At 40.1% G+C, this 22,824-nt stretch overlaps 1 protein-coding gene across 2 annotated transcripts in view; it reads right to left on the bottom strand.

Annotated features, from left to right (window-relative positions):
* PRKAR2A (protein kinase cAMP-dependent type II regulatory subunit alpha) overlaps positions 1-22,824 on the bottom strand; it is a 53,545-nt gene that overhangs the window by 13,490 nt on the left and 17,231 nt on the right. Inside the window, exons 2-6 of one of the 2 annotated variants that reach the window (XM_052678896.1) lie at positions 20,736-20,771; positions 7,833-7,885; positions 6,275-6,358; positions 3,118-3,224; positions 2,936-2,986 (exon numbers count right to left, since the gene is read on the bottom strand). In XM_052678896.1, coding sequence (XP_052534856.1) covers positions 2,936-2,986; positions 3,118-3,224; positions 6,275-6,358; positions 7,833-7,885; positions 20,736-20,771 — 331 coding nt within the window. The remainder of the gene's footprint in view (positions 1-2,935; positions 2,987-3,117; positions 3,225-6,274; positions 6,359-7,832; positions 7,886-20,735; positions 20,772-22,824) is intronic. The other variant, XM_052678898.1, reaches the window with a different exon arrangement.

Below are 22,824 nucleotides of genomic sequence, written 5' to 3'. Positions count from 1 at the left end.
AAGCAGCTGAGTGCACATGTAACTTTCCCCAGAAAGTGACACCTCTGTTGGAAGGAATGGTTTTATCTCCCAGAACATCATTAGGCACCTAAGAAAGAAAAAAAAATCAATGGGAATGGCAGCAGGTGAAACTTTTCATAGTAAACAAGCATGGGAACAGTCACTCTAGTGAGATCTACATCACATTAACAGCAGAAGGGCATTCAGTATTACTGATGGACAACCCTGGGTTTATTTCTTCTCTGAATACTGCATTCAGAAGAAAAGAAGTTCTATGGGGAAGCTTTATGACAGTCCCGCTTGTAGGAGATTCCACAGAGCAGACATTAATTCCATCAGCCATGCAAATCAGAAAGCATCAAAACACGGAAGCTCTTGGATCAATACTAGCTGAGCCAGATTTGGACTTATTAGAAGATCCACGAAGGTCCCTATTTGTCACCCAGAAAGCTGAAGAAAGAAGCTGTGCACATGAAGACTGCCTAGCAGCAGATGCTTTTTACACACTCTACTGCTTAATCACACCTAGCAGACAGGGAAACAACCAGCAGCATTACTAATAAGAAACTACTGAAATACGGACTACCATTCTTGGAAAGCTCCACTAATTATTGTAATAGATTCAGTATTCATTTAGTCATTTTCAGAGAGGCATAAAGAACAACAGCCTTCAGAGGTACTTTTGACCTAGACGAGCCATTTGGAAAACTTTGAGTGAAATGCAACAACTTTTTCCCATCCTTCCAGTCTGAATGTCACTTAGCAGTGCCATTTATTTCTAAATAGCTACAGCCAAGTAACCTTTATCCTAGCATTCAGCTGCCTGCAGCCCAGGGACCAAAGGGGTGAGGCACCACTGAGTGACCTTGGTTCAGCCTTCCTGAGAAAACTGTTGCTGAGCTATGAGATAGTGAACTAAAACCCTGCAAGATAAGAACGACAACATAGGCCAAAGCATCACTGTTGAGATGGTAATCATTTGCAGCTCAAGGACTCACAAGAAAAATACCCACATGAAAAAATATAAAACTCCTGCAAGAAAAAAAAAGAAAAACAGGAAAGGGCAACTTGGCACAACCGAGAGGCAGAGGCCAATGCTGCCTTCTCCTGACTGATGACTGCCTGGCCAGCAGAGACTCATCAGGTGTCTCCTCTGCAGCACAGGACACCTGCACAAGGTACTTCTCCTAACTCCCCCTGGTCTCGCTGATCTCTAGAAGTCCCTTCCAACCCCTACAACTCTGTGATTCCCTGCAGAATGCACTGAATGGCTGCTGGATCCTCACGTTGACCAATCGGCCGATGTTGAAAGAGGCTCAGGAAAAAGCAGACTGGTACAGCTGGGTTAGAAATAGAAGACTTTGAAGGACAGCCCACACCAGGAGGCCTATTTCTCTATGCAGAGAAGAAGCTACGGAGTTACATCCGCAACAGAAAGTAACGGTTCACTCACACAGAAAGAAAAATCCTCAGGGATATTTAGGCATTAATGGTTTATCTTAGAATAATAACATGTGCCTACTGATGCCTTGAAAGAGCCAAAGTCCTCTGAATTTGCACTTGAAGACAAGTGGGAATACCACAGCTTTCAATAAGCACCAGCATCTCTCTATTATTTTGCAGGAAAAGATGAGGAGCTGGGGGTAGAGAAGCAGGACTGGAAGGGAGGAGGACAGAGAGCTGATAACCTTTGAATTCTTTGTAATAACAGAAAGGCAGTGTAAGAGTTGCAGCTGAGTTGGTATTTGACAGCAAAGGCCAGTACAGTTTATTGCTAAACACCACCAAGTTTAACTTCCCTCATTTACAGCCTTTTTTCCACATACTTTTGGCAACATATTTACATTTGTGGTATATTACACCTTAAAGACAACAAACCTAGAAGATTGAAATCTTCCAACTCAACTGTTTCAAAAGAAAGCACTTTGGAATAGCATTATATCTGTAGAAAAGACTGTAAACACCTAATATCAAATTAAGGTTACATTTTACTTTTTTTTAAATGTTAAAACTCATAATGGGAGGAACGTTTTAGTAGGCAACAGGTTAAGAGCCTTACAGAAACAAATCAACGTGGATCCAAGTGGCCTCTGGTATCTAACACTTCTAAGAGGCTCCCAAACATGAGCCTAAATTTCCTCAGGATTAGGAAGCCCTGTTCTGTACACACATCATTACACTGTCTTAAATAACTGCTTTAATATTAATATTAATGGTCTTATTCAGTGATAAGGATGGTGACAGACTGACTCAAAAAGAAAGCAGGTAGGTCTATTCCAATATTTAACATTCATCCATAATACTGTGGTTAATGTTACACTTTAACAGAAGGAAATAAATGCATGTCCTTAACTCCGAATATGGTGATTAGAAGTAATGTAAGATGGAATTTCTCCCTAAAGCTCCTGTTGGGGAGAAAGACAGTCAAAGCTGTGATGCACATATGTACACATACACACAGTGCACTTTTTTGTGCATATCTGTGATCTACAAAACTATCAAGTGTATGTACTCAGTGCAACATATTGCAAAATGATACCTAAACTGCAAATACAAAGCAAGTGACCAACAGAAGCAAAGAACATCAAACATCTCTCAAGTCAATCACCAAAACTAACTGAAGGGAAGGTAAGTTATTCCATGTTAGCAACCAATTTATGTGCTCATGGAAGACCTTTCCTCTACCCCTCCCTCATCACATGTTTTTTCTTCCTTTTGCTGCCTTCTTTCTTCAGGAAAAAAAGAACAACTTAGTTCAGAGACAGCATATAACATGGCTGGTTTTAATCCATGCACATGCTGATTGGCACGAAAGTTAAACTGAACAGATTACATGAAAGTTAATGCTGCATCCCTTCCCTTTGGGAAAGTGATATTTGAGTTTTTATACAGTGACAAAGAATGTGTTAAAATCTGCCAAGTTTGCAAGGTGCACCTCTGTGAAATCTGATTATCCCTGGCAAAAGATCCAAAAGTCAGCAGGGACCTAAAGGGGAAAGAAAATTGAAAGACAAAAGGAAGCAGCAATGATTGCAAGCAATATGCTTCTTTCCAGCCCTGCCATTTCTCAGAAACTAAAAGAAACGTATTTTGTATTTGAAAGGCACAGCTGCTTACTGCTCAATGACATAGAAGTTGTCTCCATCATCCCCTTGATCAATCACATGTTCATGAGGTTTCACCTTCCTCTCAAACATGGCATCAAGGACTTGAGAAAGCTGCTCCTATAAAACAAATGAGTAAGAAAAACAAAAGGCAAATTCACTTGACTTGATCTGGATAGTGAACTGCAACACGCATTGCACTGCACTATTTTTACTGTACACAAATGAAAGTAATTTCAATAACAAATTTTGATTTTTACTTGTAAGTTCCTCACTTTGTTTAAAGCTTATCAGTGTAAGCTCAATAATGAATACAAAATGATACTTCCACTACGGAAGGGCTATCATCTCAAATGCATATTCAAATTGCTTAATGCACACTATGGCAGTGCAAAAGCACGCATGTATAGCAAGATCTCACCTGGGATAATCATAGAACCATAGAATCGTTTGAGTTGGAAAGGACCCTTAAAGGCCATCTGGTCCAACCCCCCTGCAATGAACAGGGACACCCACAGCTCCATCAGGTGCTCAGAGCCCTCCAGCCTGACCTTGGCTGCCTCCAGGGATGGGGCACCACCACCTCTCTGGGCAATGAGAGCCTCACTGCCCTTAGCATAAAGAACTTTTTCCTTATAGCCAATCTACATCCCCTCTTTTAGTTTGAAACCACTTCCCCTTGTCATGACACAACAGATCCTGGTAAAGACTTTGTCTCCTTTCTAACCTCTCACACCTTTGCTGCAATGTCTGCTTGCTGATTTCTACCAGCAGTACACGTTTCATTACATGTATGCCTACAAACCACGCAAACTGAGTTTCTCTGCTGAGCCATGACTGAACTTTTGTAGGCAGCACAACCAAGGAAGTTGTGAAAGTCAAAGCCCACAGACAGCACCAACCATACATGATACTGCTTCTAGCACTCCTGCAAACACGGGCCATCTAGGCTTGGCTCTGGATGGCTTTGGCTCTGTACCAAATATATTGCTGTTTTTCATGGAATTTTATTATCACATTTTTAAAAACTCCCCTGATACTTAAACTAAACCAGAATTACTGTCTGAAAGCAGTTTGTTGTAACCATTATATACCTATAAACCTATAAATTATAAACCCTAAAAAAAAAAACTTTCCAAAAAAACACAGGAACTGAGCTGTGTTTTATTTGGAGGATAAACAGGCAAAGACTTCTAGCAAGGAAATGAAACAGTGAGCCCTTCTGTTAATAAGGGACTAAGCTGTCAGATTCCTGAACTGTAAGGCTTTGTTGGTTTGAAGACAAGTACTAAGGATGCTCAGGGGCGTTCCTGGTAAGAACAATAGTTATTCTCATCAGTAAAAGATTCAGTCACAACTCAAATTCCACAAACTTATAAATAAGATGCTGCGGAGCAAACACATGCTATTTCATTCAGAGCTTTTAACAGCCTATTTTCTACACCCCCTGCACTTTAGGTTGAAACATAAATCAGGTGTATCATTGGGCATGACCAAAACTTCTATCTATATTATCACCCTGATATTAGTCCAAAACTCAACATGAATCATGCTAGAAACTATCCACTGGACACTGGCTCCTTTGTATTTAATATCAAGTATTACAGCAGCTACTCACGCAAGGGGGGACATTTTACCTTAAGGGTAGTTGAGTCTCTGGACCTACTTTTAACACAGTTCACCTAAACGCAACCAGCACAAAAGGGATGAATTTGGCCAAGACATTCAAGTCGCATCAACACATTTAATCCAAGAGGGGTTTTACAGGTTTTGTTGGTTTTTTTGTTGTTTTGTTTTTTTAAGAAGTTTTACATCACACTCCTTGGAAGCTAAGAAGCAAAAGAACAGATTTGGGGCCTCAGTTTGGAAGCATTCCTCACAATTATTAAAGGATGTCACACAGTGAGCAAAAGCAGCCACCACGTGTTTCACTATTCAGTAGATTCTGTGTGGCCAACCTTGCAAAGGAGTCATGTCTGACAACTACATAGAGGATGTTTAAAAGAAATTATCAGGATGAGGGGCAAGTCTCCTACCCCATTTGTACTCAATACTAGAAAAACTCTTCCCTCTCTGCTAAGTGCCCTTTGTCACACTGTAATTAATGTATGCAATGCAGTCATCTTTTCACCACATGCTGTCTCAAAGCTTGAGTCTTTAACAGCTGCAGTTAAGATTATTTCCGTTGCTTCTCTTCACAGTTGCTTAGAAAGCCTTTCTCAGAAAGCAGTATTTTTCTAATCCCAGTTTCTAGGCTCAAATTTGTTTTTTTGAAGTTATCTTTGAATGTGAGCTGGCTATTAATTACTGCTTCTGGGTCATTCTACTCCCAGCAGTCTGAATGGTGATCACATTTTGTACATACTCCTTGAGCTGAATGTTTTCAAATGCTTCATTTTTTACAGCAACCAAGAATTGGGAGAAATTCCTAATTCTCAAGGAAAGCTGAGCAGTGGTTCTGCAGCCATGAAGTACACACTTCCATACCTCAGGAAAAGCTCTGATTCTAACCATGAAGCTGCAGGTACCATTGCTGGTGTTACAGCTTTCATTATTTCTCTTGAATTTTATGATGCCAGAATAGAGATTCGACCTGTAAAGGAGACATCAGCTCCATGAGGATGGAAACAAAGCCAGATATAAGAAGCACTTATTCTATGGTCTTTTGGAGGCTGGATGTGATGAACCCCAAAGGTCCTTTCCTGAACTGTCCAACATATCCTATCGTATCCTATATCCTAACATATCCTGAACTATCCTATGAAAGCCAATTAAGATTTCTCAGTGCCAGCAAGAGATATTCATCACTAAAACTTAACACTGAAGCAAAGAGCAAGGAACTTCAGCAATAAGTCTGTAAGATGAGCAGGAACACGGACAATCCAAAAACATTACTTTTAGATTCACTTACAGAAATGTTACTGACACATTGCAAATAATAAAAGAGTGCAGCAATCTGAGATCGAGCAAATGTAGACAGTGATGGCAACTGGCAGTTTGACCTGCTTATTTGTATTCCTCATTGAAGGCAATCTCTAAGCACATGTCCCAGGCCAGTCTGCATGCAATTAAAAATTCATGAACGATCACAATGCAAAAACAGTGCCTGGACTGTTAGATCAAACTACAAAACAGCAATTCACGTTCAGATTTCCTTAAACTAATATTACCTGATCTAGATTTTTGAAGAGCAGGATATCTTTGCATGCCTCCTGCAGTCTGCATCGCTGTTCATCTGTTTTTGGATGAACTATCTTTAAAACAAAGTAAAAATAAATGAACTGTCACAACAGCAAAGAAATATAATTACAAATTAAATCTTCACTTCAGAATGAAAACACAAAGACAATTTCAGGTATCATTGTATACAGTTCCTTTCTGTTGTCTGCACAAGCAGTATTTACATACAAACATATAATGCAAGGCAAGGTGAAAGAAAAGTAAAACCCATAAGAGATATATTATGCTGACAATTAGCACATGCAAAATAAGGAAGATAAGAAAAAGATGCCTTTCCTTTTCCTTCCCTTCTAACCCAGCCACAGGTACAGTCACAGCTTGGGAACCTAAATGAAAAAGCCAAGTTTTCTTTCTAAACTCTGCCTATATTAGTTCCAATACCCTCACTGTTGGCAATTCAGAGAACTTATGAAAAGTATGAGACAAGTCTCTCTGACCACCTAATAACAGAATTTATCTAAGAAACATTTTTCTCCACCAAAAAAACGTATCTCATGAAAGAGATTTATTGACACTTCTTCTCAGTTATAATTCCTTCATCAGGAATATGTGCTTTTGGTGGAATTATGACAAAGGGTTCTGAAAAACAGCAATGACAGCAGGCTTTTCTAAAAGCCCCTTGTCCAAATTGGAGCTGTACTTTCTTTAAAAAAAAAAAAAAAAAAAAGAAGAAAGAAAACTTGTTTGTACAGGATGGAATAAATGTAGCCTCATTTAAAAAAAATAACTGGATGGCCAGATACACCCTATTGTTGTTATTTTTTCTTCTTGTAGAATCTCATGTATCAATTACATTTCTTTGTAGGAGAAATTAGATTAGACCTAGATTTTCATAGCAGAACTGTAAGCATCTCTGAGTTGGAATCTGGAAATGCACCAGCAGTCCCTAGAGAAAAACCCTGACCCTCACCAGCCAGGCTACAGGATTTCCTCACATAAAACATCTCTGAAGCAATACAATAACAGTATCTGGGCCTGAAATTCCTAGAAATTCCCAACTTCCAAATCTAACAGAACAACAGGTGGCCAGCATCTCAAAACATTTCAACAAAGCATTTCTTCTACCCAGGGTGAACTGCTCTGACAAGAAAGGCGGTGCAAAGCATGTGTGGAATTTTAAGCAGCCACAAAAGAACAGCTGTCCTTGGGCTTAACTAATTCCCCACAACAGCACTAGTGCTTTAGGAATTGCCTCAACAAATATTCAGAATAACAAAGAAAGGAAAAGGCCAAAACTTTCAGAGACGGTAGACATAAGCAGAGCTCTCATGTCCTCTGAAATAAAACCATATTAAAGCAACGATGACTAAGTAACTGCATGGGACAAAGTGGCACTGAGTTTCAGAGCAACACCGCTCCCTCAGAGACAGCAGAGCTCACAGCCTCTCTGAAAGAAATGCACAAGTGGTGAGGAGAAATGTGACTCACAGACATCTGCCTGTCAAACCGCAGAGAGGGCCATGTATGATGCAATTCATTCATTCTTACCCTCTGCTCCGTGTCTTCTTCCTCTTCATCCGGATTGAAAGCTTCAGCACAGACTGGAAAAAGGTGCAAAGCAGTGAAAGAATATCAGACAAATCAAGTTGAAATTAATTTCCCCCAGATTTATCATCTGCATTTTCTCACAGGAAAAAGATCCACTTTTTTCTTATGCTGTAGTAATGTCAGAGACTCAAATCCTATCTGTTCTCAGAGCAGGCACACCATGGCTGTTCTCAAATTCTCACATAAGAGGTCAGTAACTTGCCCTAGAAGGCAACGCTGCCTGCTGAGTACTGCAATACACGCACACAAGTTTCCTTTCCACCCTTACTGAAGCATTAAAAAAAAAAAACCCACTATTCAGATTAATTTATAGACATACTCATCAAAAAAGCAGGGTGAAAAGCACTGCAGCTACATTGCCCCATGCTCTGCAGAACAAAGCAGATACCAAAACAGATAAAAAGAAGTGCAAGGAGGCATGTAGCACTCTACCTCAAGTCAATTTGCAATTATCTGCTCTTTTTTAATGCAGAAAAATCATATTTATACAAATTAATCTGGTAAATGACTGTAGCTTGACTACAGTATATTCTGTGACTATGAAAAATAGAGGTTAGTTCACTCCTCCCATATGATCCTGTATCTTACTACGTTTGAATCAACAGAATATCAAATTGATAGGAAAAGAACAATGAAAAATACAGTGATTTTTCTTTTTTAAAGGCTGAGAAATTTGTGTAAATCCCAGTGCTTAGGAACAAGGCTCTTGCAAACCAGCCACTGTAAGTGCAGTGGGAACTACCCACTGTGTAACACCAGCCACTGTGGGAGATGCAGTGATAACGATGAGCTTCTAAAATGTCAATTTTGTCCATTTCTGGTACTTCAGAAAAGGCTCATCTTCGCAGTTGTTACACAGTTTCACAATATCAAACACATTCTCCTTTGGCCAACAAAAGCCGAATCCAGATTTTGTCATTAACTCATGGGCATTTGCTGTTCTTAGGCGTCAAGGTGAACCCTCCACTCTTACTACCTGCAGAGATAAAGCGAGAGTCTTCTTTCTCATCCGTCCTGCTCTTGCTCTAATAAGGACAGCCTCACTTCTGAGGCCACACAGCACTCGTACAATTTTACAAGGAAACACCGACAGCATTTTTCTTTTTGCTGTACCCAGCATCCCAACAAGACCGAACTCCTGGCAGGATGCCCCGGAGCTCACTGCAGTGACATGAAACAACTGAAAGGACTTAGAAAGCATAAAGATGAGTCGACTCGAAAAGAAAAAAAGAAGGCTTCAAATTCAGCAACTTGCAAATAATTTGAAAACCTATACGCGACTACCGACCTCATCATCATGCTTTAAAAAAAGGCTGCAAGGTCAGCATAATTCGCTAGAAAAGACCTGTACCTTTTAGGCAGCAAAATTTAAAAAAAAAAAAAAAAAAAAAAAAAAAAAAAAAAAAAAAAAAAAAAAGCAAGTCTTTTCTAGCAAATTACATTTTGATTCCTGTCTTTTTCCTGGATACAAACAGACTGGAATACAATACAAGTACTGCATTTATTGCACCACAATGTAAAACCCCAATTATGTAATCATTAGCTATGTTAAGAGCACTTATGTTCATACAATAAACCCATTTTCTGTGCTCAAACAGCCCCGTTTCTCTGTCCTTCTGATTGTAAAGAACTCCTGTAACTACCCCATGAAAGTTAATTTCAGGGCTCCCAAAAGTGAGCAGTTTGCAAATGGCAGCAGACAGCCTCAGTGGAAAGCTATTTGATCTTCTACCTCGGCTGAGCAAAAATATACTTGCTCTATCATTATCTGCATGTGTCTGAATTAACACTTTAACTACTGCAGTATCCCAGTGAAACAGGTGCTCACAGACAAGCTCGAAGCATTAGAAGCAGTAGTATCTTCTCAGACTCACCAAGGCACCAACTGGAAGGACCTCTTTCTGAAGGTCACCCAGCCCAAAGCAGCCCTACAGGGGAGCTACCTTCCATGCCAGACCAGGGCTGACCTGGGAACCTCCCCGGCTACAAATCCCACAGCTCACTGGCTTCCCACTTGCAGCACAGCAATGCTCTCCCAGGCAAAAAGCTTTTCTTAATGTGCAACCTAATTCTCACAAATATCTTGAAATAAGTGATGTCTGAACTCACACCTTTCCTATGTAAGACTTTTCAGCACAGCTCTGCCCTTGAGCAAATGCTAAGTATGAATGTGATTCCAACAGCACAGCTGCATCAGCACATGTGCACTTCATGCAGACAAGTATCTTCCCAAAACTACCCACAGAATTCAAACAGCTTTGAAACAGAATAAAAGTTTTCAATTTTCAGAAGCATTAAGATATATATATATATTTTTTTAATCAAGCTTTTATCCTAACATTTACATTTTTTTCTCTCTTTGCTTGTGCAGCTTCTACAGCTAGTTTAGCTTTCTCCTCATACAGCACCTTCTTTGGCGTTCAAGAAGGCACATCTGTTAACACTGCTGAAGGCTCAGATCTATATTCTGTTATGCAGGTGACAGCATCTGAAAGCAAGAACGATCTTTCTGGCTGCAGCAGTGATGTTAGCTGTGAATGGCAGAGGTGGGGGGAAACAAGAGGCAGAGAATTAAAAGTTGCAAGAGAAGGTTGCCAGTAGAAACACTTTGCTCATGCAAGCATGAATCAATTCCAAGATACCATTCTGCGAAGGATGTTTTGTCAAGATCAAAGTCCTTACACTCCATGCAAATTTCAGAATACTTCAGCTCTCATAAGCAAAGTGTTTGTGTGAAATGCATGCTGCCCTCACAGCTGGGGCATCGCTGTTACTCCTTTGTACTTATTAAATCATAGAATGGCTTGGGTTGGAAGGGACCCCAAGGATCATCAAGTTCCAACCCCCCCCGGCCACAGGCAGGGCCACCAACCTTAGGATGCATTACTTCCAGTCAGTCTGACAAGTTCTATCACTAAAAACCCACCCAGAGCAGCACACACAGAGCAACTTTTCCAGCTACTCACTGAGATCAGTAATCTCACATGATGTTTCAGGCTGTGTTCTTTGCTTCAGAGCCTGGCAAAGCTCCAACCATTTCTGTCCCCCAGGGGCTGATGTACAACCCCTCCTGTGAGGACACGCAGCTGGAGAGATGACCACTTCCAGGGCTTCTCACTGCTCCTTCACAGCTGAGCTGCTGAAGCAGGCACTTCCAAAATGACATAGCAGAGATGAACTACAGAAGCTTACACAGAACCTGCACAAGGGTCTTCAACAGCACTCACTACGATTTGCTGTACTTAGGGAAACAAATTAAAAGTTCCCCCTCACTTTTGTTTCTGTATAGATCAGAATTTTTTGGTTCAGAAATCACACTTCCCGAGTTGCAGATCTCACCATGTCACAGACAACTACAGATCCATCCCGAATGCTCCAGGAGCCAAAGCCAAGACACAACTTGGAGTGCCTGGGATGTGAAGAGCCAACTCCCCCTCAGATGTGTCAGATCCCGACACAAACTATCCAAACACAGCACTATCTGCATGACCATGTATGTCAAATGAAATGCAAAACATTTTATTTGAGGGATATTTAGAAATAATTTAGATAGCAAAGGAAAAAAAATCATTTTTCAGTTCTGGAGAGATCTTACTGTACAGTTATAAAAGTAAAATAAAACCTACTCGGTTCTTCACAGGCAGAATTCTATTTCTTTCAAGACACAAAATACAGTTAATCTAAGGGAAAAGAAGGTAAAAGTGTTTATCTGGCTCCACCAAAACATTGCTTAATTCCATAATCCAACTTGAAAATGCCCATTCCCACTACAGACATTTAATATGTGGGTTTTGTTTATTTCTTTTTTCCTTCATAGGAAATCCAACTCTACATTCACATATACCTTTCCTCCCAAGATGCCTAAGTACAGGCAGTGTAATAAGCTCTTTAAAATGAAAACATCTATTTCATATACACATTTGTTCTACATATTCTGAATGAGTTTTTCAAATATTTCTCCGAAATTCATCTGGATCAATAAAAATCTGTTTTTAACTTCTTATCTACAAGGCTTTACCATCAGATCAGACACTGATCTGCTTTGGACCTGGCAGCAAACAAGTGAGTCTGCATGAAAAACAGCAAAAAGCCTTCTATCACTGCAACGACGGAAAAAGAAGAAAGTTTTTCATGTGGCAGCATCAAAGGAGCTCACAGCTCTGACACAGGAACAACCCAACCCAAAACATTACCCCTTAGATCCTAAACAGCCAAACTGTTACTTCTGTTTCCTTTAATACATTTGAACAAAATCTCAAAAGGGCAGCAGAGCATTTCAGACTTCAGCACTGTGTGTGGTGCAGCGCAAGAATCTCAAAAGCAGCACACTTCATTCTTGCAAGTTAAGAAATCAGAAGGCTGAAATGGATAAACACTCTGCTGACCTCGTTCAGGCCTTCTAAGAGCCTTACCGATGAGATAGTCACCCATAAAAGAGACTCCTGGAAAACATGATGCTACTACTATTTCAGAGCACCCAGCTTCACAATCGTGCAAGTAAGCCTTCTGCTTTCATGATCTTCCCTGTTTTAGCCAGTTACACATATTTTACCTCATTTCTGAGTGCTTTACTTGATGCAGGGAAAACAAGAAACTAAACACCAGAAATGCCTACGGGCCCAATAGACACTACAATACTTCATATTTCTGTTAAAAACTGAACATGGAGATCATTCATTTTACATTTAGGTTACATTAAAACACTACAAGTTCTAAGAAACAGCTCGAGTACATCCCTCAAAAACAATTAAATGTGCATCATACAGGCCTTCAGTTGCAAGGAGTAGATAGGAGAGAATTTAGCTGAGGAATAGAAGTGCTTTTCCATTCTAGAAATAAGAGCTTCCCTTTCAACTTCCAGACCAAGGCCCTTTTCTGGTTTTATACTTGCAGTCCTGATACATGAACTGCTAAGTCTGCAATGAGGCACTTAATATTTTAAAAGAAACACCAGGATCTTAGGTAAAGTGCACTGAAGTGCTGCATGTTAGAGGAGAGCAAATATTCAGCAGTGAAAATTACTCCCATCTTTCAGCACCTGTTGTGACAGAGAAATGATGTCAGTGTCAGAAGGCATTTCAGAAATGAATGGCTTAGCAACTTCAAAATGATTTTTAAGGATTTGAAGACAACGTCCAAATAGATGAAAATCCCATTACCCTTAAAGGAATAAGTATTGCCTTGCTCACCTGTGAAGATGCAAGCAACCTAAAATGCACATGGTTTGACACAAAAGAACCATATGCAGTTACGATGGGGAAGCTCCCAGGTCCCCGTGCTTTGTGGTGTCCACACCCTGTCCAAATAAGCATGCAAAGCAGAGAAATCAACCGTTCAACCCACTGAGGGGAAAAAAAAACCACACCAAAACCTACAGAACAGCAGCTACTGTCACCATGGAGCAGCTCTTGTGATTGCTAGTAATTGGGAATGCACAGCTATGTGACGTGATGCAATTCCCTTTAGGCCCTAAGTCCCAACCTTAGGGGCTCGCTGAACAAATGGATTTCATTTACAGGAAATCCACAGTTGAGCTACTCTGGCAGAAGGCTAAAGGAAGGCAGAACTTTGTCAGTAAAAAGCTGCACACTTCATTTATAAGCAATTAGCTCTGTCTTTTTACAACGCAGGTTAGCGAATTTAAGACTTAACTCCATTCTGTACCAAAATCCAGAGGTATGGGAAACATCCACACCAACTTGCTGATCTGAATTAGCCGAGTGCTTCAGGCAGCCAAATACCTACGCGTAAGCAACCTCCCACAGCCACGTCTCCATTTCTTAAGACTCTCTTTACATGAAACCGCTACAAAAGCTGTCATGGGACTTCCAAACTGGGACTGGCTTTAAGCACAGCATATTCCCTGTGGTTTTCAGCGTGCTCATCTCTGAAGCTTTGCATTATTTCGAGTACGTTCAGTCTCACTGAGGTCTTCTGGAGCTAAAAAAATGACAGAGAGGCTTCTGAAAACACAGAGAACGCTCTTTCAGATTTCTGTCAGATACAGTGCTGTTTGATTTATTAACAAGAATGAGAATCACATTGAACTCCTGAGGCCACCCCAAATATACACATCACAGCATCATGTTTTGCACTAAGAATAAAACTCCCTTTGTGTGACACGCATTTTGACATTTTCTCCAGCATTCTGCTTCCCTTTTACTGTGCACAACAAGACTGTGTGGGAATACTTCAATTTGGGCTTTAAATCAAATGATAAAACACAACTTTTGTGTTCTACAGAAAAGAAAAGCAACCTCTATAGAATCTCCACATGATCTCTATTACAACCCATCAGAAGAGTGACGATGGAGTCACACAATTCAGCTGAAGGCTGAGATTTTCAAAAGTACTTCTATATTTCAGTATACAGACTAGCATTTAAGTAACCTTTCATTGAAAGATACAGAATAGGATTTACATATGTGCTTAATGACATTTAATGTAACAGAATTCATCATCTACACTTTTTGCCACCTGAATACTTCTGAGAAATGAATCCTCGGTTAATTAGACTGCTTATTAAATGTGCATAGTTATGACACTCTCTGGACTAATAAAAAGGACTAATTTGAGTTAAAATATTTGGCTTCAGAAGGACCAACAAAAATCACTACGCAACACTCTAAGAATGAACAGTTATTTAGAAGGATTTAATAAAAAAAACTGAATGGAATCCACTCTGTTGCAGCACTGCTTACTCACTTATACCTGAATTGTGGAGATCGGGTCAGATCAGGTGCAACCAGATACTGCACTCAGACCTTAAATATGGAAGCTCATTAGGTGTTGTATTCCTTTGTGTCATTAAAAAATATCTAGAAAACCACAACCAAAGTTATTCACAGCAGTGTGAGATCCAAGCAATTGTGAAGTCACAACTGCTAATTTCCAAAAATAAGCTTCTCATTACTCACTCAATGCCAATTACATGCCAAGAATTTTTAAACAAGTCCCAATATTGCAAACAGAAAACAGGCTTTTTTTTTTTTAATGTGGAACAACTAATGATTCAAGCACTTTCTTACATGAGAGCACCCACACAATTTATCACCACTTTCATCTGTCATCCCACACACTTGGCTTTTGCTCATATCAACATTTTTCAAAATGAATTATTTTCACTCTAGTTATGATACGAGTTCTGCAACCATTAGGGCTAACAAAAAAAGCAAACCATGAAACAGGTATCAGGCTGGCAAAGCAGGAAAGCTGTCCATAGCATTTGCAAAAAAAAAAAAAAAAAAAAAAAAAAAAAGCAAACTGAAAGACTTCTGAGTTGAAAAATTCATCACCTGCCTCAAAACCTTTCGGCAGAAATCATTATGCTATTCAGTTTGCAATACGGTGAAAAGGCAATACAGGAGTTTGAACCAGAACATGATTTTCAAATCATGCTCTGATAACAAGTAGTCAGGAAGCAGAAAGCAAAGAGAAAGTTAGCCACACATCATCCTCCCTTGATGATATGAGGCGGTGAGATTTTACCACTGAAGTAGGAGATAGCATCCTACAAGAAAAAATACAGTAAATAAAAGGTGTTTCCTCTTGTTTTCTTGCTTCACTGCTGCTATTTAGACATTCTTGTTGTTTGCTGTTGTTTTTGTGGGGTTTTCTGTTTGTTTTTTAAACAGGATCCCTAAACTGCTTTGTTTTGTTTTAATTGAATACTAACATAATGCATGGCAATAATTAATATAAGAGCTTTCCTAGAAAATGGTTTTTTAGAGCTGTCATTTTAAAAGGATAAAAGTTACTCAGAACATTTTACTATGCATAATATTATCATATCCTGACATCTCAGCTTGCCAGGGTGTGAAGGAAATGCTATACCTCACTGCAAAGCCCAGAGAGACAGCAGACTTGAATAAGGTATCTAGTGCACGAGATGACTGCTCAGCTTTTGTAGCAGACTGAAAAATGAAGAGAATCGAAGGAAGTCTCCCATTGTCAAAATGGAGAAGAAATGATGAGATTGAAGCATCAGCAGCATGTAGGTCTTACGAAAGTTCACCTTGTGAGGAACAGAAGTCAAGAACTGTCACAGGGCATCAATTCCCACAACTGACAGATAAAATTCTAAACCTACACCCTGTGAAAACACCATGTCAAAATGTTACATGAAGATAAAAAAATCCCTACCATCGTCTCATGTTGATAGAAAGAAGCAAAAGAGAAATTTCAAATACTCATTCCAAATGCAATACTTGGTGGGGATATGGGGCAACCCTAAGGTCATTGCCAGATTCTGTGAATATTAATAACTAATATTGAGCAACAGCTGCTTATACAATTATCACACTGATAAAGATATTTATACAAGAATTAACGTAGATAATTTCTATCACAAAGTGCAGTAATTCCAAGTGTTCAACACAGAAAATCTTTATTCATTTCTAAGCACTTTGCTATGGTTCCCAGCAATAATACTGTTTCCTTCACAGTAAGATCAATAAAGGCACTTGAATCCAGGAACTGCATCAGGCAGCGCTGATTTTTTCAAATGAAAGGGAATGGAATTTAGGTATCTCTGGACAGGGAAATGAAAGAAACAGTAATGCACATATACATACACACTTGTACTTGCTGAAACGTGCTCTGACTGCTCATAAAAAGAAGATGAAGCTGAAAAAAAGACTTCACACTGATTAAAAGCAGAACTAAGATTCTATTTCATCATTTCTTTATTGTGAAAGCAGTTGGAGTGGGCCAAGTTGCAGAGTCAGAATGCCCTGCAATCACACAGTGACAAGCCGTGACCTTGAGACAGCAGCACAACCTGAGCTTTGCTCAAGAAATGACCAGTGCTGCTGTGCCCTTCTGTTAAAACCCCAGCTCACTCTGAAATACTGCCATGTAATTCAAAAGGGATGTTTTAATGAGAAAGGGGCAAATTTCAGTTTCTAGCAAACCTCATAGAAATAAAAACAAAAAACATACCAAAAAGGAATTTAAACATGCTTCATGAACACCAAATGCAGACTTAAAATCACAAAATGTATTTGAAATTAGAAAATTTTTGAGCTGAAGCTGTGTTAGAGGAATTCTACAAACAGCGCAAACTGAAAGCTGCAGGTTTTTGGACTGACCACAGAGCGGAAGCAGGTACTTTCCTCCCTTAATGAGGCTAAGCACATGCTCATGAGGACTGAACGGCCTTCTCTGCTTAGTTCAGACTGTTCCCATGCTCAGTGTTTCTCAACTTATTTCTCTCTTTAAAAGGCATCAAGTACACAGATAAGAGCAGGAACATGAAGGGAGCCTGGGCACAGCACCAAGAAACAACATCTGCTCAGAGATCTTCAAAAGCCACCTGGACACGGCCCTGGGCAGCCTGTTCTGAGTGACCTTGCTCCAGCAGAGGCTTGCTGGACCAGGTGACCTCTAGAGCTCCCTGTCAACCTAATTCTGTGAAACAGTAACAGCCCCATTCAAAACTTTTCCTCAGCATCAACGATGGAGAATTTTCCCAAAAATTTTGTCAACAACATTTTTTTTTTTAATATTGAAAAACTAGTATAACCTAAGAAAACATAACTCTCTCCTATTCCATAGAATCCCAAGAGAATGAAGATGGTCCAGTCCAATCTTGCCACTCGAACTAGGATCCACTAAAAAGGTTGCTCAGGACTGGACCCACGTGGCTTCCGAGCATCTCCAAGGATGGGAACTCCACGATCTGTATGGGAAGCCTGCTGCTTGTTCACCCACACAAAGCCTCCCAATGCTTTCTGATGCTGCACATCAGGAAGGACCTCTCCTGAGCCTGGAGGAGCTTGAAACAGTAAGATGCTAAGATATGACACTTACTAGAAGGGCACAGATGAAATTCTGTCATTGCTCTTCAGCACGAAACATTCAGAACCTTAAAAGCAGGCACTCCTCCTTAGGAGAAACACTGCACTTTATTTTTTTTTTTTTAAAGTAAACCATGAATTTCCTAACTTGGTTTCACAAATCTCCGATTTTTTATTGGCCATACACAGTAAAACAGGACTCAGTAACTCTTAAACAGAATTATCCTTCCTAAACATAAACATTTATACAGCAGTTTTATCTTCACAAAGGGCTTAGCACACAATTCCACAGATAGCAAATTTGATCCTCCCCACTTCCCTGAGACTCTGCCACCCCTGCTGAAGTGCCAGCCAAAGCAACTCCTGGTCATTTCTATTACATTTTATATTAGCATGAAGATAATTACAGATCCTGACAGTCACTTTGTTTTGTTGGCACAAGACCAGGGAAAGAACCAGATCCCCTAGATTATACAACTTCATTATTCCCTAGATTATACAACTTCATTATTCTACATAATTCTTGAATGTGAAAACTACAATCTCATCCCAATTCCATGCAGACTGGAAGTAGATTGAGGAGGGAATACATGCATATGCAATAGAAACGAACTACAGCAGGTCGCTTGGATAGAATGAAATCAGAGAAAACAGATGAAAAATCTGTCACAGGTCTATAGTATGGGTGTCATTTTGTCAGATTTTTTTTTTATATCCTGTGAGGAAGTCAGCAAGCCTGCTGGAGAGCGGGTGTTCTGTGGAATGGCTCTAAGTGTCCAGAAATGGCAATACACACATCTAGCAAAAAAGTTTACTTTTCTGAAAAATGTTAAAACTAAAAGAGGAGGAGAAACTGCCCAACTGAGACTGAAGTAGGCGTGATTCTCTCTTCCTTTCAAAACACAGCTAACTTTCATTCATATATTGTTAGCAGCAAATTCTCCTCAATTTCATGTATCAGTTAGTAGGACTACTATCATACGTATCATAGAGCAGGACTAATCACAGCGCTCTCTCTTCCCTTCAATTACCCCTTGTGAAAGGAGGGATCACTGGTGTCTCTCCACCTGGCCTGCAGTCACTAACCAAAGGCCAGGCTACACACCAGCATCCTCTGCAGCCTCCTTCACCACAGACTGGGACCTCACTAACAAAAAAAAAAGTTTGAGAGGCACCCCTACGCTTGGAAAAAGATCAAGAAACGTAATCGTGTAAGAATGAATTTCAACACAATCCAGCTCTTAGCAGCAGGAATTGGTATGGCTCTCATGCTGACCAAACCAAGCCCAGGCAGACTGAGTCAGTGGACAAGTAGAGCAATATGAGTTACTCATACCAGCAAAAGGCTGAGACTTGGCTAATTCACTTACAGCAGCAGCGAGTGTTATAGTGGGTAATTAGCACCACAGCCTTTTGCAACCCACAGATCTTAAAATTAGGGATGGTGGTGATGGTTGGTTGTTGTTTTGGTTTTTTAATTTCTGCAAAGGCACTGACTATTATTTTCTAAATAGAGGATTGTTTTAATCAAGTCAGTCAACTAGCTTGTATCCAAATTAGTACTGCAGACACACTGCTTGTGGTCTGAGTGCCACAGCACCTCAATGTCAGGTGGCCAAACACGCTATACACAAGTAACAAAGCTGTTATATCAGCTCTGGGAGAACATTGAGCTCTCATTTCTTTCTCCCTCCTAGCACTTCCTGGAAAGGCTGTTTCTCTGCAGAGCAGCACTGCTTTACCACTGCACATCTCTGAACTGCACCAACGTGATTAGATAAGCTCCCTTTTCCCAGCATGACCCTCCTGCACAGCCCATGGAGTTTTTTTCACCCCCCAGCCAGGGCCACCTGCTCTGCAGGTTGTGCCTCCGGCCAGCACACAGAGCTGCTCTTCTTTGGTCAAGAAGCAACTGGGATTCCCTGCAGAGCCTTTTCAGCTGCCAAAGCACCTGGAAGAGTTTAATGCCAAGCAAGTTACCACTCTCCCTCCATAATGGCCTAGGCGATACATAACTAGCAACAATAGCAGAAACAGTGAGTGCAAGTAAGCAAAACCATTTCCATCAATCAATCTGCATGGTCTCAGCACTACAGGATGGGAAAGAAACAACAGCATGTGCAACTGATTTATCATATATGGGATATGAAAGCAATATCATCACTTTTGGTTAATGATTTAAAAAGATGCAGAGAAATAAAATTCACTGTTCTTTTGGAGAAAAGTCACAGTAATTTTTAAGTGTAAAAGGTTTGCCTGATCTTCCAAATAGCTTACCCTTTCTCAAGCAGTTTTATTAACCCTGATGTTCTAGAAGTATTTTACTAAACTACTGCATAAGCCAGAATTGAGTAAACTCATCTACTCAAAGTGTTCAAAACAAGCACTAATAAACCTCCTGACCAAATGCCACCCATGTGGAAAGCAGAATTTGTATTTTAAGTCTTCAAGAATGACAGCTATGTGTTTACAATAATTAAAGCACCATTTGCCAGTGGTGCCAGTCAAGCACCTGAAGAACTCCTGGTTTAGATCATTAAAAACTAAACACCTAAGTGAAAATTCACTAATTAGCAAGGTTTTTTCCTTACTGAAGCTTCTCTGCAGTTTGAAAATCAATACAAGCTGGCTTTAAAGCTCTGCTACACGTATCAAAGCACAAAACTACAAGCACAATTCCTTATCTCTATTTCCACAGCTGTTTCCAGTTTGGGCAACAGGAATAAATAAGTCCATCTTCCACAGTTTTTCATATCCTTGGAATCTGCATTAGTAGCCCAGATAATCACAGGCATTTGGTTATCTTTAGGCACCTAATCGTAGCTGTCCAGTGTTAATCACTCCCAATTTCAAACAAAGTAGTCTAAAAGAGAATCTGTAACTACTGCATACATGTTGAAGATATTTTATGTGAAATAAAAATAACAAGCAGCACGTAAATAAAACAGCAATAAAGAGAAAAGATCGCTTTAAATATCTTTCTTTCAGTCAAATAAACATTTCAGAACTTTGTCAGAGACATAAAATTCTGAGTAAGAAACCATACCTGATACTCTTCTGTTGTATCGGTTAATGACTGGAGCTGCAAAATAAGCAAAACAAAATTACAAATGCTATTTAAGAATTCAAAGTCATCATCTTGAAAAATCATAGTACATTTTTACTACAGAAATCCCATACAAATATTTCTTAAAAACAAATAAAAATGCTTTAATGTAAAGCTTTCATCCACCTACTTGCCAACAAGTACATATTTAGCTGAAACACCTTCCAATCGCTGATGGAACTAGACCATCTTTAAGTTCTCTTCCAACCCAACCCATCCATGGTTCTAAGACAAGAGAAATACTAACTCCAAAACAAGATATCATATTCATGGTAAAAACACCTCATTGAGGTCATAATCGTTCCAGTTAAGTGATTAACGAATCTCACCTCCTGATGTGAATACTTTTAGCCCAAAGTTTTCCACTCAAATTCAGTTTGCCACAAGTAATGACTAATCTGACATGAAATGCACCACGACATTTTATTGCAGCAATGCAAAAACTAAGATCATGAATAAACAACTGTTGAGGCCTAAGCTTATGGAAGCATGTAAGGTACAATTTATCCCTGCTGACTAGCAAAAACAAAACCAGATTACATCACATAAAAAACAGAATCCAATTGCCATCAGAAGCTGTAACATATAAATGAGTTTCCTGACTGTTGATTAAATGCCTTGAACGAGATTTGTTAGCCCCGACTGATTCAGGCACAAGTATCTTTCTTTTCCACCCTTTGACCACACACTTCTTACTCACGTCTAAGAGCATGTAACATTGCAAAGAACGAGTTACAGAAAGCTCTGACATACTTTGGGTTCCACAGAAAAGCACTTTCCAGAGACTGCAGCTTCTTTCAGAATACTGGTTATTTTATCTCACAGTAGGGATTAGTGCCATCCACACAGCACCAAGTGCTGCACTGTGTTGAAAACGAGCAAAAAAACATCACCTTTTAAGGACAGTAAGGAGTGCTATTATTCTGCCTCCACAAAGCATTTAAGATTAAATCGATAGTTTGCTTCTCCTCACACTTGTGACAGTTTTAACACGTATAAACTTTCAGGATCACTTTTATACGTTGTCAGACGATGCCTATTCCTATGCTAAGGAGCTAAAACATGACATTTCCTACTTCTGAAGATTACCTTTTCTTTTATTCTGGCTTACCAGGGAAAAGCTCTGTCTATGACTACTCCCAGTGTTGCACAGACAGCACATGGCCACTCTCATGGAGCAATCTGCCTGCACTGAGGGCTGCTGAGAGCACGGCTCACGATGGTCCCACCGCAGCAACACTGGGCTGCAAGCAGATGCCACTGAATTAGACAGGGCAGCAGGGAGCAACACATCACAGCCCAGCCTACACGGAAATAGCTCCCACACAAAACATAAAAGGGCATCTAACTTAAAGCACAGCTCATTAGGTTAAAGCACACTGATAGGTTACAACTGTAACCTCTGGTACCAAGGCAGCCTGCAGAGCAGGCATCTTCCTACACTCTGACACAGAACCCAAGGCACCAGCCCTCAGTAAAGCCCCTGCCTACAACAAAAACAAAAAAATGCTACTTCAAAAACAAAAAAACAATTCATCCTTTTTGTATCCACATTTAGAATACCCAACAGCACGCCAGGGCTGTGCTCAGGTCAGTTACACGTTAATTGAAGGAATGAGAACAGTAATAAAAAGGTTGCTATGAGGACTGTATTATAACTCTCTCTAGGTCCAAACCCCATGCAGCAGCATTAAAGCTCAGCATCACAGAATCACCACACATCTCCTATCTTTGGCACAGGGCTCATTTCTGTTTGTGCCGTGGCAGCCAAGACTAACTGGGGAAAGGCAACAAAAACTGTGGCAAATCAAACCGTTGTACCAGAAGAAACCAGAACAGCCCCATTTCCTCCCTGGCTACCGATGGCCAGTGACATCACCAGCAGAAAGGCTCCAAGCTGTGTGCTCGCATCCTACGCTTCTGCCAAAAGGACTTCAGCCACCAACACCCCCCAGCTGTTGGAGGAGAGTCAGAAACCTCTGCTGAACACATACATGTTCCTCAGACCGACCTGAAGCACGCACTTCAT

Source organism: Tympanuchus pallidicinctus, unplaced genomic scaffold (assembly GCF_026119805.1).
Source record: "Tympanuchus pallidicinctus isolate F22 unplaced genomic scaffold, pur_lepc_1.0 scaffold17, whole genome shotgun sequence".
NCBI classification, from domain to species: Eukaryota; Metazoa; Chordata; class Aves; order Galliformes; family Phasianidae; genus Tympanuchus; species Tympanuchus pallidicinctus.
Note: the sequence above shows the minus strand (reverse complement) of the source record. Positions and strands in the feature narration are given on the sequence as shown.